General features: G+C 49.8%; 1 protein-coding gene across 1 annotated transcript in view; it reads right to left on the bottom strand.

Moving 5' to 3' along the window:
• The window catches only part of Ak8 (adenylate kinase 8), a 115072-nt gene that overhangs the window by 64367 nt on the left and 37680 nt on the right, over positions 1–13025 (bottom strand). The window contains exons 9-10 of the mRNA XM_021194642.2: positions 11261–11392; positions 8072–8161 (exon numbers count right to left, since the gene is read on the bottom strand). Coding sequence (XP_021050301.1) covers positions 8072–8161; positions 11261–11392 — 222 coding nt within the window. The remainder of the gene's footprint in view (positions 1–8071; positions 8162–11260; positions 11393–13025) is intronic.

The following is a 13025-nucleotide window of genomic DNA, read 5'->3' as shown; positions in this document are numbered from 1 at the left end:
TGGCTGTCCTGGAACTCACTCTGTAGACCAGGCTGGCCTCGAACTCAGAAATCTGCCTGCCTCTGCCTCCCGAGTGCTGGGATTAAAGGCATGAGCCACCACGCCCGGCTCCTTTGGCTGTTTTTAATCTCCTCCATGGAAAACCCAAACTGTATCCAAGAGTGAGACTGATGACCAGATCAGGGGTCAACACTACCTTCCTGAACTGAGGTGACACAGTGACATGTCCCAGTCTGGAAAGGAGCACCATCTCTCCCTCCTCCCCCCAGAAAGGCAGGGTATATTCTCCAACCAGGTGTGTCCGCACAGCTGAGTGAGCAGATGAGGGACCGCCCTGTGGTTAGAGAACCAGACCCTCAGATGGCAAAGACACACTGACCACTTTCCTGAGGAAGTTCCGGATCCCTGGAATCCAGAAAGTCCACAGAAACAGAAACCTTTTGGTGGGAACGGAGACAGGGGAAGGAGCCACACCACCTGGAGGTGTGGCCGCTGTGAGCTTGTACTGAGACCTCCTAGCCCTGCACTTGGTTTTCAGGAAAGAGCCTTGAATGTGCTGTGGGCTTCCATAGAGGTAGAAGAGGGGTCGGAGCTGATGACATCTGATTTTAAATGATCCAGAAATGCTAGAGAACTTGCTTTTCTGAAAGTCTGGGATCCTTTTTTTTTTTTTTTTTTTTTTTTTTTGCTCATTTCGTACCCAGGTGGAAGTGCCAGGAGCGTCTCAGGAAAGGCGATGTGCTTGAAGCTAGCTAGAGCCCGGCTGGCAGAGCGAGCCCTGTGGGCTGTAACAGGGGAGGCTGCCTAGAGATGACGCATGGGGCACGGGGAACCCTAGGGAATAAATTTGTTGTGTGTGCTGAAGCTCAAGTCAGAATGAGTCTGGGAGGTCAGACCTATATATTTCAAAGCCTAGGGCACAGAATAAGCAGCTTGCTGGCCCTCTGTGGTACTGTCACCTAGAGCTGGGATCAAGAGATTGACAACAAGCCAAGATGCGGCCCTGGAGTCCAGAAAATGTGGAAAGTTGGGAGAATGAATAGTACACTTATTAATTTGCTGCTGATTTGAGAGGAAAGAGGTGTTGGCAGCAAGGACAGAGAGAGAACATCACCAAGTCCGCAGAGGTCACAGCTGGGACACAACAGCGTGCAGCCCAGTGGGGGACTCGAGGAAGTGGTTCCATGGGGGGCAGATGACATCTGGATCCACCCTGCTAAGCCAGAGACAGGGCTGCCGGGCGGCAGGGACCACAGAGCTGTGGGGCTCTGGTGTACGCATGGTGAGCAGGGGGATGAGAGGGCCTGAGCCTGCCACAGCAAAGAGGCCCTGACGACGGGAAAGGTGACCAGGAGGCCAAGAACGGGAGCGGGAGCTAGCAGAGCACATATGGGTGCTTACAGCTTCTTATGGGTCCCGGATGTGTCTGAGTTGCCTGCCCTGGCAGTTGTTCAGGACGGGGTTTCTATGCTGGGTGGCCATGTGGCAGTGTTGCCAATCAGCTCAGGGGGCCTGGGCCACAGTGTCATCAATCTGCCTTTTTACTTTTTTTTTTTTTTTTTTTTTTTTTTTGCTATACATTCTCATGTAGCTTCAGGCTGGCCTCAAATTTAAGCTATAAGCTAGTGGTAGTGGGCCTAGTGGCTGTGGTGGCAGCAGTGGCAGCTTTAATTCTAGCACTAGGGAGGAGGAGGCAGGAGGATTTCTGAGTTCAATGTCAGCCTGGTCTACAGTGTGAGTTCCAAGACAGCCAAGACTACATGGAGAAACCCTGTCTCAAAACCAAAGCAAAGCAAACAACAACAACAGCAACAACAAAACAAGAACAAACAAACCAAAACCAAAACCCCAAATTTAAGCTATGGAGCTGAGAATGACCTTGAACTCTTGACCCTACCCATTGCGCCGAAGTGCTGTGGTTACAGTCACGTGACACATTTCTTGACAGTATCTCTGTTTTTACAATCCTCTGTGCCTGGATAATCCAACTTTCTGTGTCTTGTGGGTCTTGATCATCTTTGGAAAAATTCATAATTTAGTATTCCCACATTCCCGGGACTGCTGTTGGCACTCAGGGCTAAGGTACTGGAATATAACTAGGAATCTGAAATGCCTGGATAGACTCCTGTACACACACATGCAGCACACACTCAGACACACATGCACACACAGAGACACACATGCATACACACATAGATACACACATATACAATACACACATATACACATACATACACAGAGACACACATACATACACATACTCATACACACACATACACACATAGATACACACATATACAGTACACACATATACACATACATACACAGAGACACACATACATACACACACTCATACACACACATGCACACATACATAGATACACACATATTCGGTACACACATATACATACACAGAGACACACATACATATACACACTTACATATATACACATACACTCACACAGATACATGCATATACAGTACTCACATATATACCCACATTCACATGCATTCACACATACACACATGCATTCACCTATGGATATATACATACATACATATACTTACACAAGTAAACACACATACATGCATACACACATCACACACACACACACACACACACACACACACTGTGAGTGATGGAGAGGCAGCTGTGATCTCCATCTTCTGAATTTAAAGTGTGATAGAGTGTGCCTGTCCTTTAGCATTTGAGAGGCCCCTCTGACCTGGCACTGTAAAAAGACATGACAGAGCCCCTTTCAGGAAGGGCCTTCTGCCTTCTGCCTCTGCTCAGCAGAGGTCTCATTTTGGGCAAGACCTGTGAGTCCATCTCACAGGTCTACCACCAGGATGTGGACATTTTGGGTGTTTTACCCCAGGCCTGTAGGAATGTGATGTCAGACAGATCTCACATCTCTATTTTGTGGTCCCTGCTGCTCTAGAAACTGTCCTTTTGCTCTGCCTCACAGAAGAAATGGTTTATTCTGACTCATAGGTCAAGGTACAGCCTCTCATGGCAGGCAACTGAAATAGCTTGCCCTGGCTAGTTTTGTGTCACCTTGATACAAGCTGGAGTCATCTGAAAGGAGGGAACATCAATTGAGAAAATGCCTCCAAAAGATCTAGCGGTAAGCATTTTCTTAATTAGTGGTTAACGTTGGAGGGTCCCCGCCATGGTGGGTGGTGCCATCCATGGGTAGGCAGTCCTGGCTTCTGTAAGGAACAGCCTGAGCAAGCCATGGGGAACGGCCAGTAAGCAGCATCCCTCCATGGCCTCTGCATCAGCTCCTGCCTCTAGGTTCCTGCCCTGTGTGAGTTCCTGTCCTGACTTCCTTCAATGATAAACAGTGATATGGAAGCATAGGTCAAATAACCCCTTCCTCTCCAAGTTGCTTTGGTCATCACAGCGATAGTGACCTAAGACAGCTGGTGACATCACAGCCACACTCAGGAAGCAGAGAGCAATGGACACACACTGCCACTCCGCTCCCTTCCTCTGCTTACACAGTCTGGGGTCCCAGCCAGGGAATGTTCCCATTCACTCCCTTTCACAGTAAAGTGAGCCATCCTGCATTCAGTACCATAAGTGAGACAATTCCTCACAGGTGTGCCTCCAGGCTTGCCTCCTAGGTACTGCCAGACCACGTCATTCATTCCTCGAGCCTGAGCATTACCACACCTGTGGGCTCGGGTCCCCTGTAATCACAGATGTCACTGTGCTTGGACAGCCTCCTCCAGGCTGTCAAACAGCAGTGACTTGGAAGTGGGCGTGGCTGTGGACGGTCAGGCAGTCCCTTGTTCCATCCCACCTTCTTGCCCCAGCTCCAGCTCGAGCAGTGCTTGTGTCCCTCTTCACATCCAGAGCTCCAACTGGCTTGACGGCTACCCCGAAGCCACTAATGAAGCCCTGGAAGTTGACGTTATGTAAATGCACTTCTCGCTACGCCTGTGAGATAGAGCTTGGTGAGACCAGACGGCAGCATTTATTGCTTCTGTTGGGAAGGTATGATGTGATGGTGGTTGTGTCATTAATTTGTAGGAAGCGAGAATGCAGGGTAGTGTACATTCTAAACAAACACAGAGCCGTGAGGGGCTAAAACTGCACAAACACCGAGAGGGGAGCCGTCCAGAGAGACACACACCTGTCTCAGAGTCACAAGCCCCAGGATCAGGATGAAAGCCATGCCTGCCAGCTGGGCCCTCAGAAGGGCCTCCTCGGCTTGTCTGGATGGAGGCTGAAGGAGCCACTGTGTGCTGAGATGGGCCAGATCTCCTGAAGGAAGCGGCTTCCCCACTGCCCCCCACCCCTAGGTACAGCATCTGACTGTTTGAGTTGAAAGCTTGGTACCCACTCCCGATGAGAAGAGAAGAAGATGGAAAGTAGAGGGCTGTGTGCCTCAGGACCCCACAAAGACGCAAGAAGCAGCATCTTAGGAGAACCTCTTCAGTGATGGTGGCACCCCGGACACCTGAGAACAGAGCGGCTGGGACAAGCCACCACACTCCCCAGCAACAATACCAAGTCGTCAAAAGTAGTCTGTGACCTGAACCACACAGTAGGCATGAGGACCTCGTGGGAGAATTGGTAACTGCACTTAAGAGCATTGGAAAGCAGTCAAGGCAACTTGGATAAACAGCCCAGACTTTCACTGAGGTGGGGCTAGGGGTGGGGCAGCACACTGGCCTAGTGCTACGCCCTGGATCCCATCCCCAGCACTGCAATAAACCAAAGATTGGGTAAAGATAACCTGGAGCTCCGAGAGCGCTCAAACACTGGACCACCAACCAGGCAGCATGCACCCGCTGATATGAGGCCCCCAACACATATACAGCAAAGGACTGCAGGTCTGGGTTCAGTCAGAGAAGATGCACCTAACCCTCAAGAGACTGGAGGCCCAGGGAGTTTAGAGGTCTGGTTGTGGGTGGGTTGGGGACATCCTCGTGGAAACGGGAGGGTGAGGAGGAGGTATGGGATGTGGAACAGTCGGAGGGTGGATGGGGGAGGGAATGGGGGAATAAAATCTGGAGTGTAAATAAATAAATAAAAGACAAAAAAGAAAAAAAAAAAAGATTGGGCAAAGAGAAACACAACCATAGGAGTTCACAAAAACTGAACTACACGGAACAATTCTTAGTCAACCCTGCCAACCTGACCTAAAATCAAAAGGTGATTACAACTAAAGACAGGTTACTTGTTGGCCTAACAAAGCTTATTTTTCTGGTAGGTATAATAGCACTCCTCCAGTAGACATCTACGCCTTTGAAGCAACAAGCATAAGGAATGGTTTAACAACCTCAGATTCTGCTTGGCTTGGACCCCACCTGCCTCTTTCTAAGCAGTGCATCTAGAACATGTTAAGCAGCCTGGGAACCCCTGCCTGCACCAGGCTGCACCTGTGCCTGCTTTAGATGATGGAAATAAGTCACCCCTGTCCTAGCTTGGCTTCCACAGCTTGGGAAGGAGAGTGCTGATTTGGCTTCGAGGTTAGAGCCTATCACAGAGGGAAGTCAGGGCAGAAATCTGGAGGCAGCAACTGAAGCGGAGCCTATGGAGGAATGCTGCTTCCTAGCTTGCTCTCCATGGCTTGCTTCTACAGCCCAGTTCCAGCTGCCTAGGGAGTCCACACTGGACTCACATCAACCAAGAATCAAGAAACAACCCACAGGCCAATCTGATGGGGGCAACTTCTCAGTTGAGGTTCCCACTTCCCAGATATGTCAAGGTTTGTGTTAAGTTGACAAAACTAACCTGTACATTACCCTTAGCGTTCCCTTGAAGACACCCCATTTCCATTCAAACATACTCTGGGCACAATCCAACAACTATAGGATGAGGGTTGGGCCAGATTACACTGGTTTTAGATGCATGTGCAGTAAGAAAAACTGTGTCCTTGAACATTTTTAGGGCAAGTTCCCTATTCACCACCTTATGCCTCGGTGAGTGTGATTAAAGCCAGATGCATCATGGGAAGGAGCATGCACAGTGAAAAAAGATTTACACAGTCAAAATCTCTTCATCAAAACAGAGACCAGCTCTTACTATGCTCCTGACTAAACTTCTCTGAAAACTCCATAAAAAGAAAGCTCTGGACAATAGCCACACACGTGGCCACTGTCTGTCTGGACAGTCTACTTTTGACCCGAACTGTTGCTTTGCTTTTAAATGAAGTTTCCTTTCTACCTCTGCACAGCTGTGTGAGTCAATATTTCAGTCCTTGAGATAAGATGCCAAGGACAGAGCCGGGCGGGGTGGCGCACGCCTTTAATCCCAGCACTCGAGAGGCAGAGGCAGGTGGATTTCTGAGTTCGAGGCCAGCCTGGTCTATAAAGCGAGTTCCAGGACAGCCAGGGCTATACAGAGAAACCCTGTCTTGGAAAAAAAAAAAAAAAGAAGCCAAGGACAGCCAGGTGTGGCATGCAGCATTCAATAGGCAGAGGCAGGCAGATCTGTATGAGTTCAAGTCTATCCACTTTACACACTCACACACACACACACACACACACACACACACACACCGGGGGGGGGGGTCAGGGCTACATTGTTTTGCTTCTAAATGGGAGGAGGGCCTAGCAGCCAAGGAATACGGGAAGCCTCTAGAAGCTGGGTGCACATTCTTGCCAGAGCCTTTAGTTCAGTATTTCTGGCCTCCATAATAAAATAAACGTGTGTTATCTTGAACTACAAGGCCCATTACATCACCAACAACAGACAAACATGCTGGTGACAACCAGAGGCAGTTAAGAGATGGAGGAAGCAGGCCCATGCTGAGGTAGCCATGCACACCAGCACAGTATTCAATACCCCAAGGTCAATGGGCAGGACTTCAATCCATCAATGGATAATCTGTCAAGCTGTCAAGCTTGTATACATGAGAAAACACACTTCATAGAATAACACAAGGGCTGTGAACTCGGAGACTAGTCGAATGCTTTCCTTTTTTGTAATTTCATATTTTGGAGGAACACATGTGGGCACGCTGCACAAAGGGTCAAGGGCCGCTGTCCACCCACGGCCGCTGTTAACTCTGTGACCTTGGCTTGCTCATTCTCTTTGGGTCTGATCTCCTAGGTGCTTGCTGGTGGGGAGTTGGTTTTTCACACAGTCATGAAGAGCACGGCACAGGGCAAAAGCCAAGGCTACACACCTACATGACTCTGGCATCCTGTTCATTCATTCAGTCCGCATATGTGCAGCGTGAGACTTGGCACTCATGGGGCAGAAGCGAAACTCAAGACACACATCAGGTGCTGCTGTGTTTGCTCCAACTGCTGCTGCTATTATTATTACTATTATTATTATTATTGCTATTATTATTATTATTATTTTAAAGATTTATTTATTATTATATGTAAGAAAGATTATTATTATTATAAGCTGTCTTCAGACACACCAGAAGAGAGCATCAGATCTCATTATGTATAGTTGTGAGCCACCATGTGATTGTTGGGATTTGAACTCAGGACCTTGGGAAGAAGAGTCAGCGCTCTTACCCGCTGAGCCATCTCACCAGCCATCATCACCATCATCATCATCATCATCATTATTATTTTGAGGCAGGGTCCCACACAGTCAGGCTAATCTTAAACTGAGAGTGATCTTCACCTCCCGAGTGCATCATCACGCCCAGTGCACTGCCCCAGGAAGCTGGCCTGAGAACTCAGAGATGCTCTTCTGGAGTCAGATTCACGGGTGCTTTCAGAGTATAGACAACATGGGAGACTGGAAAGACTATTTGATACCATTTCCCTATCAACCCTTCCTCTGGTTCATCCTGGGATTTGTAAAATTAGGAGCTTTCTGGCTTCCAGCAGCTGCTCTGGGTACCCCACCCTGTAAGCCCTGTAAACCTTCTAACCAGGAAGAAGTGAAATGGTCTAAACTGTCAGTAGCAAGCTGTCACATCTGTGACTCACCTGGCATGGGACCAGGTGTGGATGCCACTCGGTCTTCCCTAAAAATCAAGCCACAGCCATGTCGCATCTGCACCCCCTCCCTGTGCCCACAGGTGGCCAGAGCACTGCCCTAGAGCCACTGGGCCGAGGCAGTTAGTGGGGACAACGGTCTACCTACCTGTCATCCTCTTTTCAAAGAATGGCTGGATGAGCTCCCCGAAGCTTGACTTGGCTGCCATAGCCTCCTTCAGCAGCTGCCCGCAGCTGACTGAGGGGAGAAGAGGGGAGACGCTGTTAAATTTTAAATACGAGGAAGGATGAGAGAAAAGGCATTCTGGCTCACACTGCCTGCTGGGGTGGGAAAGGTCCTGGAAAAAAATATATAAAAGGGTGTGGGGGTGTCCAAGGGAAAGTAAATATCAAAAAAGAAGCCCGGAAATGAGGAGAGAGGGAGAAGGAGAATGAAAAGGAATGCATTTGCCAGAGAGCATTAAGAATGGACCACTCGGGAAGACACTAACGAGCCTGTCTCTGACAGGGAGGCCCCTGCAGGGCCCTGGGTTGCAGTGGAGGAGTGGCATGCAGTTGGGGGACACACTCACAGTGTGTTGATGCAGGGAGGCTGGGAGGCGTGGTGATAACCCAGCCCTTCTGTTCATCAGGGTCCTGGGGGTGGGCGGGGGTGCTCATGAAAGGACCAAGGAATATCCTACACACATTAACTCATAACTAAGACTCTGCCAGAGCTGCCTGCTGGCAGCCACGTTCCTCACTGCCCTGGCTGCCTGCGCACTGCAGCAGGGCCTTTTCTGTCTCGTCCTGCTCTGTCTCCTGCTGATCCATGGCCAGCACATGGGAGCGGGAGCGGAGTGTTTGGTCAGTGACTTCTGAACCCCAGACTCCAGAAGCTTTCATTCCCCAGCCATAGCCACAACCGTTTGTTTGTTTTAAGACAGGGTTTCTTTGTGTAGCCCTAGCTGTCCAGGAACTGCCTTTGTAGATCATGCTGGCTTTGAATTCACAGAGATCCGCCTGCCTCTGCCTCCCAGGTACTGGGATTAAAGGCGGGTGCCACCACTGCCTGGCCAGAGTTGTTTTTTAATGATTCATAAACCTGTGTATCTGTGTGCATATGGGCAGAAGATGCCGGGCGTGGTGGCGCACGCCTTTAATCCCAGCACTCGGGAAGCAGAGGCAGGCGGATTTCTGAGGCCAGCCTGGTCTACAAAGTGAGTTCCAGGACAGCCAGGGCTACACAGAGAAACCCTGTCTTGAAAAACAAAACAAAAAACAAAAACAAACAAACAAACAAACAAAAAGAAGATGCCTAGTTGAGATGTCCTAGGACTGGAGTTACAGGCAATTGTGAGCCAGCTGACATGGGCACTGGAAACCAAGTTCGGATCCTTTAAGAGTAGATTTTCTTAAGCACTGAGCCACCTCCTCAGTTCCAGTATGCATGTGTGTGTGTGTGTGTGTGTGTGTGTGTGTGTGTGTGTGCACGTGTAAAGGTCAGAAGAGAGCATCAGGCACCCTCCTTTATCACGCTCTGCCTATTCCTTTGAGTCAGGGTCTCATCTTAGCACATGTGTGGAAGTCAAAGAAAAGCTCTCAGGAGTGCGTTTTCCTCTGCCATCTTGTTGGATCTGGAGCTAAAATTCAGGCCATGAGGCCTGTGAGCCAGTGGCTGCCCTCTGAGCCATCCTACTGGCCCTGAACTTAAAATTCTCAATACAGAAGCACAAAATCCACTCTCAACACAAGCACCAAAGTGGCCAAGTATGAAAATAAAAGTCACTGGAAAAAATCAGAAACATGCAAACCTTTGCAAGAAAGGCAATGGACCCTAGGGTCAGGTCAATGGATAACATATCATCAGAATTAGCCCATCAAGGGGACCTCATGCAGAGCGGTGAAAACCGGGAAAATGGAAAGACACGAGAATCTATGGAACTGGACAATACAACCTAGTAAATGAGAAACGTGGCTGCACCCAGTGGATAAAAGCAAGAAAAGTGGAACAGGTGAATCTAAACCTGAATGCGGAGCAGGCTAGTGGGCAGCCCAGGCCAGTGCTGGACAGACAAACATACTCGTCATCAGAGTCCCAGCAGACAGGAGAGGAGGAGAGAGACGCAAAACACCCAGGAAGCAGTTGTGGCAGAATTTCAGATTTTGATGACAGATACAATATCCAAGAATCTGTGTGTCCCAGGAAGAATAAACACAAAGTAAACCTTCCTCTATGCAACTGTACACAGACTGTTAAAAGCCAACAAGAAAGAGAAAACACTAAAAGCTGCCAGAGGGGGAGAAAAGATGCTTCTATAGGTAGGGTGACAGGACACAAAAATAATCTGAGTTCCTATCAGAACACGAAGGCCAGGAGACAGTGGAACGACACCTTCAAAGTACTGAGGGGGAAACCCACAACCGAGTCTGTCAGCACAGACTTCTATATGTAACGAGCATTCTTCAGAAATGAAGGCAGGAAAATGATATTTTCAGACATATGAAAGGAGAGAGAAGTTGTCGCTGGCAGATCTTAAGGAGATGTTAAAGGAAGTTCTCCAGGCTGAGGGGAAATGGGAGGTGGAAACCCATATCTCATCAAGAAATGAAGCCTGGAGATGTGTGTGTAACGGTACAGTTGCCTCTCCACCTCATCTCTCCACATCTTTAATAGACAAAAGCGTGAAACGAAAGGATTTATAATCTAGCTCTAGATATATTTGCATGTGTGTACTATTTCGGGAGTGTCTGTGCACATTTGTGTATTTGAGGGTAAAGCAGCTTTCTGAGACATTGGTTGGGCTGTGGCACACAGGGGCAGCACCTTCAACGCTCCCAGCCCCACTCTGTGGACTCACAGTAGCTTCCCTCTCCTTCCCGGCCCTTGATCTGAGTAATGCAGGCCAGCAGCCAAGGCCGCCTGGGACCACCTCAGCCAAGACCTGGAGAGCTGATTTCAATATTTCTCTCTGCCTGGTAAAATATTTATTAAAACTGTGCAGAGTAAGACGTCTTCCTCTGGTGCAGAAAGTGTTGTCTGTTGTCACATTGACCTGGATTGGGGGGTGAGGGGTGGCCCCCGGAAAGACAGTGAAGAAGAGTGCTCCAATGGACGTGAAAAAGGACAGCAAGCAAACGGTCCAGCCCTGTATGCCGTGGACATGGTTTATTGGTTAATGTCTTTATGGCGATGTCCTTTAAAGGAAACCTTATCCCTACATGGGTGAGCTAAGGGGAAAGGTTAAGGACCACGAACAGGAAAAATCGCTGTTACTGCTTCATCCCCATCAGCCAGGAACACACAGAGCCTGGGTGGGCATAAGACAGCAAGCAGCACTTTCGGTGAGATACTTACTGTCCACGAGGCCATATTTCTGGGCCAGAAGGGCAGCCTGCAGTTTCTTCCCGCTGCCCAAGGGCCCACACAGCAGCACCTTGGGGGTGAACGGGGCATTGCATCGATGGCCAGATTGGACATAGGTCAGAGCTAGAACAAGAGTTGAGAAGATCAAACCCCGGTCCTATGGGAAAAGAAGCCAGCCCATACCTCTGCTGGGGCTCTGCCCGCTTGCAGCACGGGGGAGGGGGGGGACCCCTCTGTGCGCCTGACATTCAGAAAATGGAGGAATCATCAGGGGGAGAAGGAGGGGGAGGAGGGTCTGCACAGCCAGGCCCATGCACCGAGGTGCACAGGAGGTCATGCAATCTCTAAACATTGCCCTGGCGTCGCTCCACAGCGTGCGGCAGGCAGCTATTTGCCCCCAGTTTGAATGGGGGCTGAGTGTGTTGGAGGTGGGAGGCTGACCCCGGGCATGAAAGGGTTTCTCATTCACTGTTCAGTTAGTCTGTTTCCAGCCTTTATCCTGCCCAAGCCTCTAACCTGAAGCCACAGGACCAGGCTAGTCTCCTAGGGGAGGTATGGGCTTTGTGTCACACGTAGGCTTTGATATGTGCACTGGGCTGAGAGAGGGCCTGGTGTGCGGGGACTTCTAAAGGACTCAGGAATCGGGTGGAGAATAATTCGTGCAGCCACACTCCAGGGACACTAACTTTGTTGCAAGTCTCCAAAAAGGCAGTAATGAAATAGGTCACAGGAGCGGGCAGACTCAGCCAGGCTCCCCTGACTGAGCTGCACCTCCGACATTTGATGAAGAGAGGTGGGAAGACAGGGGTGAACATCAACACTGAGGAGTCTTCTCTGTGGGAAGGCTCAGGGTGCCGGAAAGTTCAGGGAGGACCACCACCAGGGAGGACTGTACACTGAGCAGTTCCCCCCCTGCACCCACCCAAACAAGGGGAGCTATGAGAACAGGCAGAGAGGCTGCCAGGGAGCTGCCCACCAAAGAGCCCGCAGACTCGGCCAATCCCTGCTAGCCTTTAAGACAAGGTCTCCTCCCTTAGGCCTTGCCTCCTGCGGAGGCCCCCAGGCTGTCTGTGCAAGGCCGGCTGTGAGTGGCACCTGCCAATCTTCCTTTGTCAAGGAGATCCTGTCCTGAGGAGGTGCTGGGTCAACACATCTCCTTCAGGAAGGAATGGGTAGGTGTGTCTATTGTGGGATTTTTCCAAACTTGGTGCGAGGGGCATTTGAAGCCCACGTTGGCCTGCGAGGGGCATTTGAAGCCCACGCTGGCCTTTATCCATATTCAATAACTGTGTTTGGAAATGATCAAATGTCTTCCCCCGGAGGGTGAACTGTAAGGTGAGGCAAAAAGTAGCCTGACTGAGCAGCAGGAATATTTGCTCATGTGCAGACTTTGGAATCTCTGGGGGGTGGGGGGCCTGCGTGTATGATATGTACAAGGGTCTCCATGTGTCTGTTTGTGTATCCCTGTGGGGATATTTTAAACATGGGTGCTGGGAATCCAAGCTCAGGCCTCATGCTTACATACACTCTACTGGCTGAGCTGTCTGCCCTGGCCTGGACCCTGGCGCCATTACAGGACAGCTCACTGGTCACTAAGGTTAACAGCTCCCTCTTCTCAGAACTAGCAGCACAGTGGGCTCAAGTTGAGCACCCCAATGCTGTAGTCACCTCTGACATGGGCACACCATACCACAGTCACACGTGTGAACTCCTGATTAAACATTCCATGCCGTTCTGTGAAGGGGCTGTCATTGTC

This window comes from Mus pahari, chromosome 3 (assembly GCF_900095145.1).
Source record: "Mus pahari chromosome 3, PAHARI_EIJ_v1.1, whole genome shotgun sequence".
Lineage (NCBI taxonomy): Eukaryota > Metazoa > Chordata > Mammalia > Rodentia > Muridae > Mus > Mus pahari.
The sequence above is the reverse complement of the archived record's forward strand: the minus strand, read 5'-3'. Positions and strand labels throughout refer to the sequence as shown.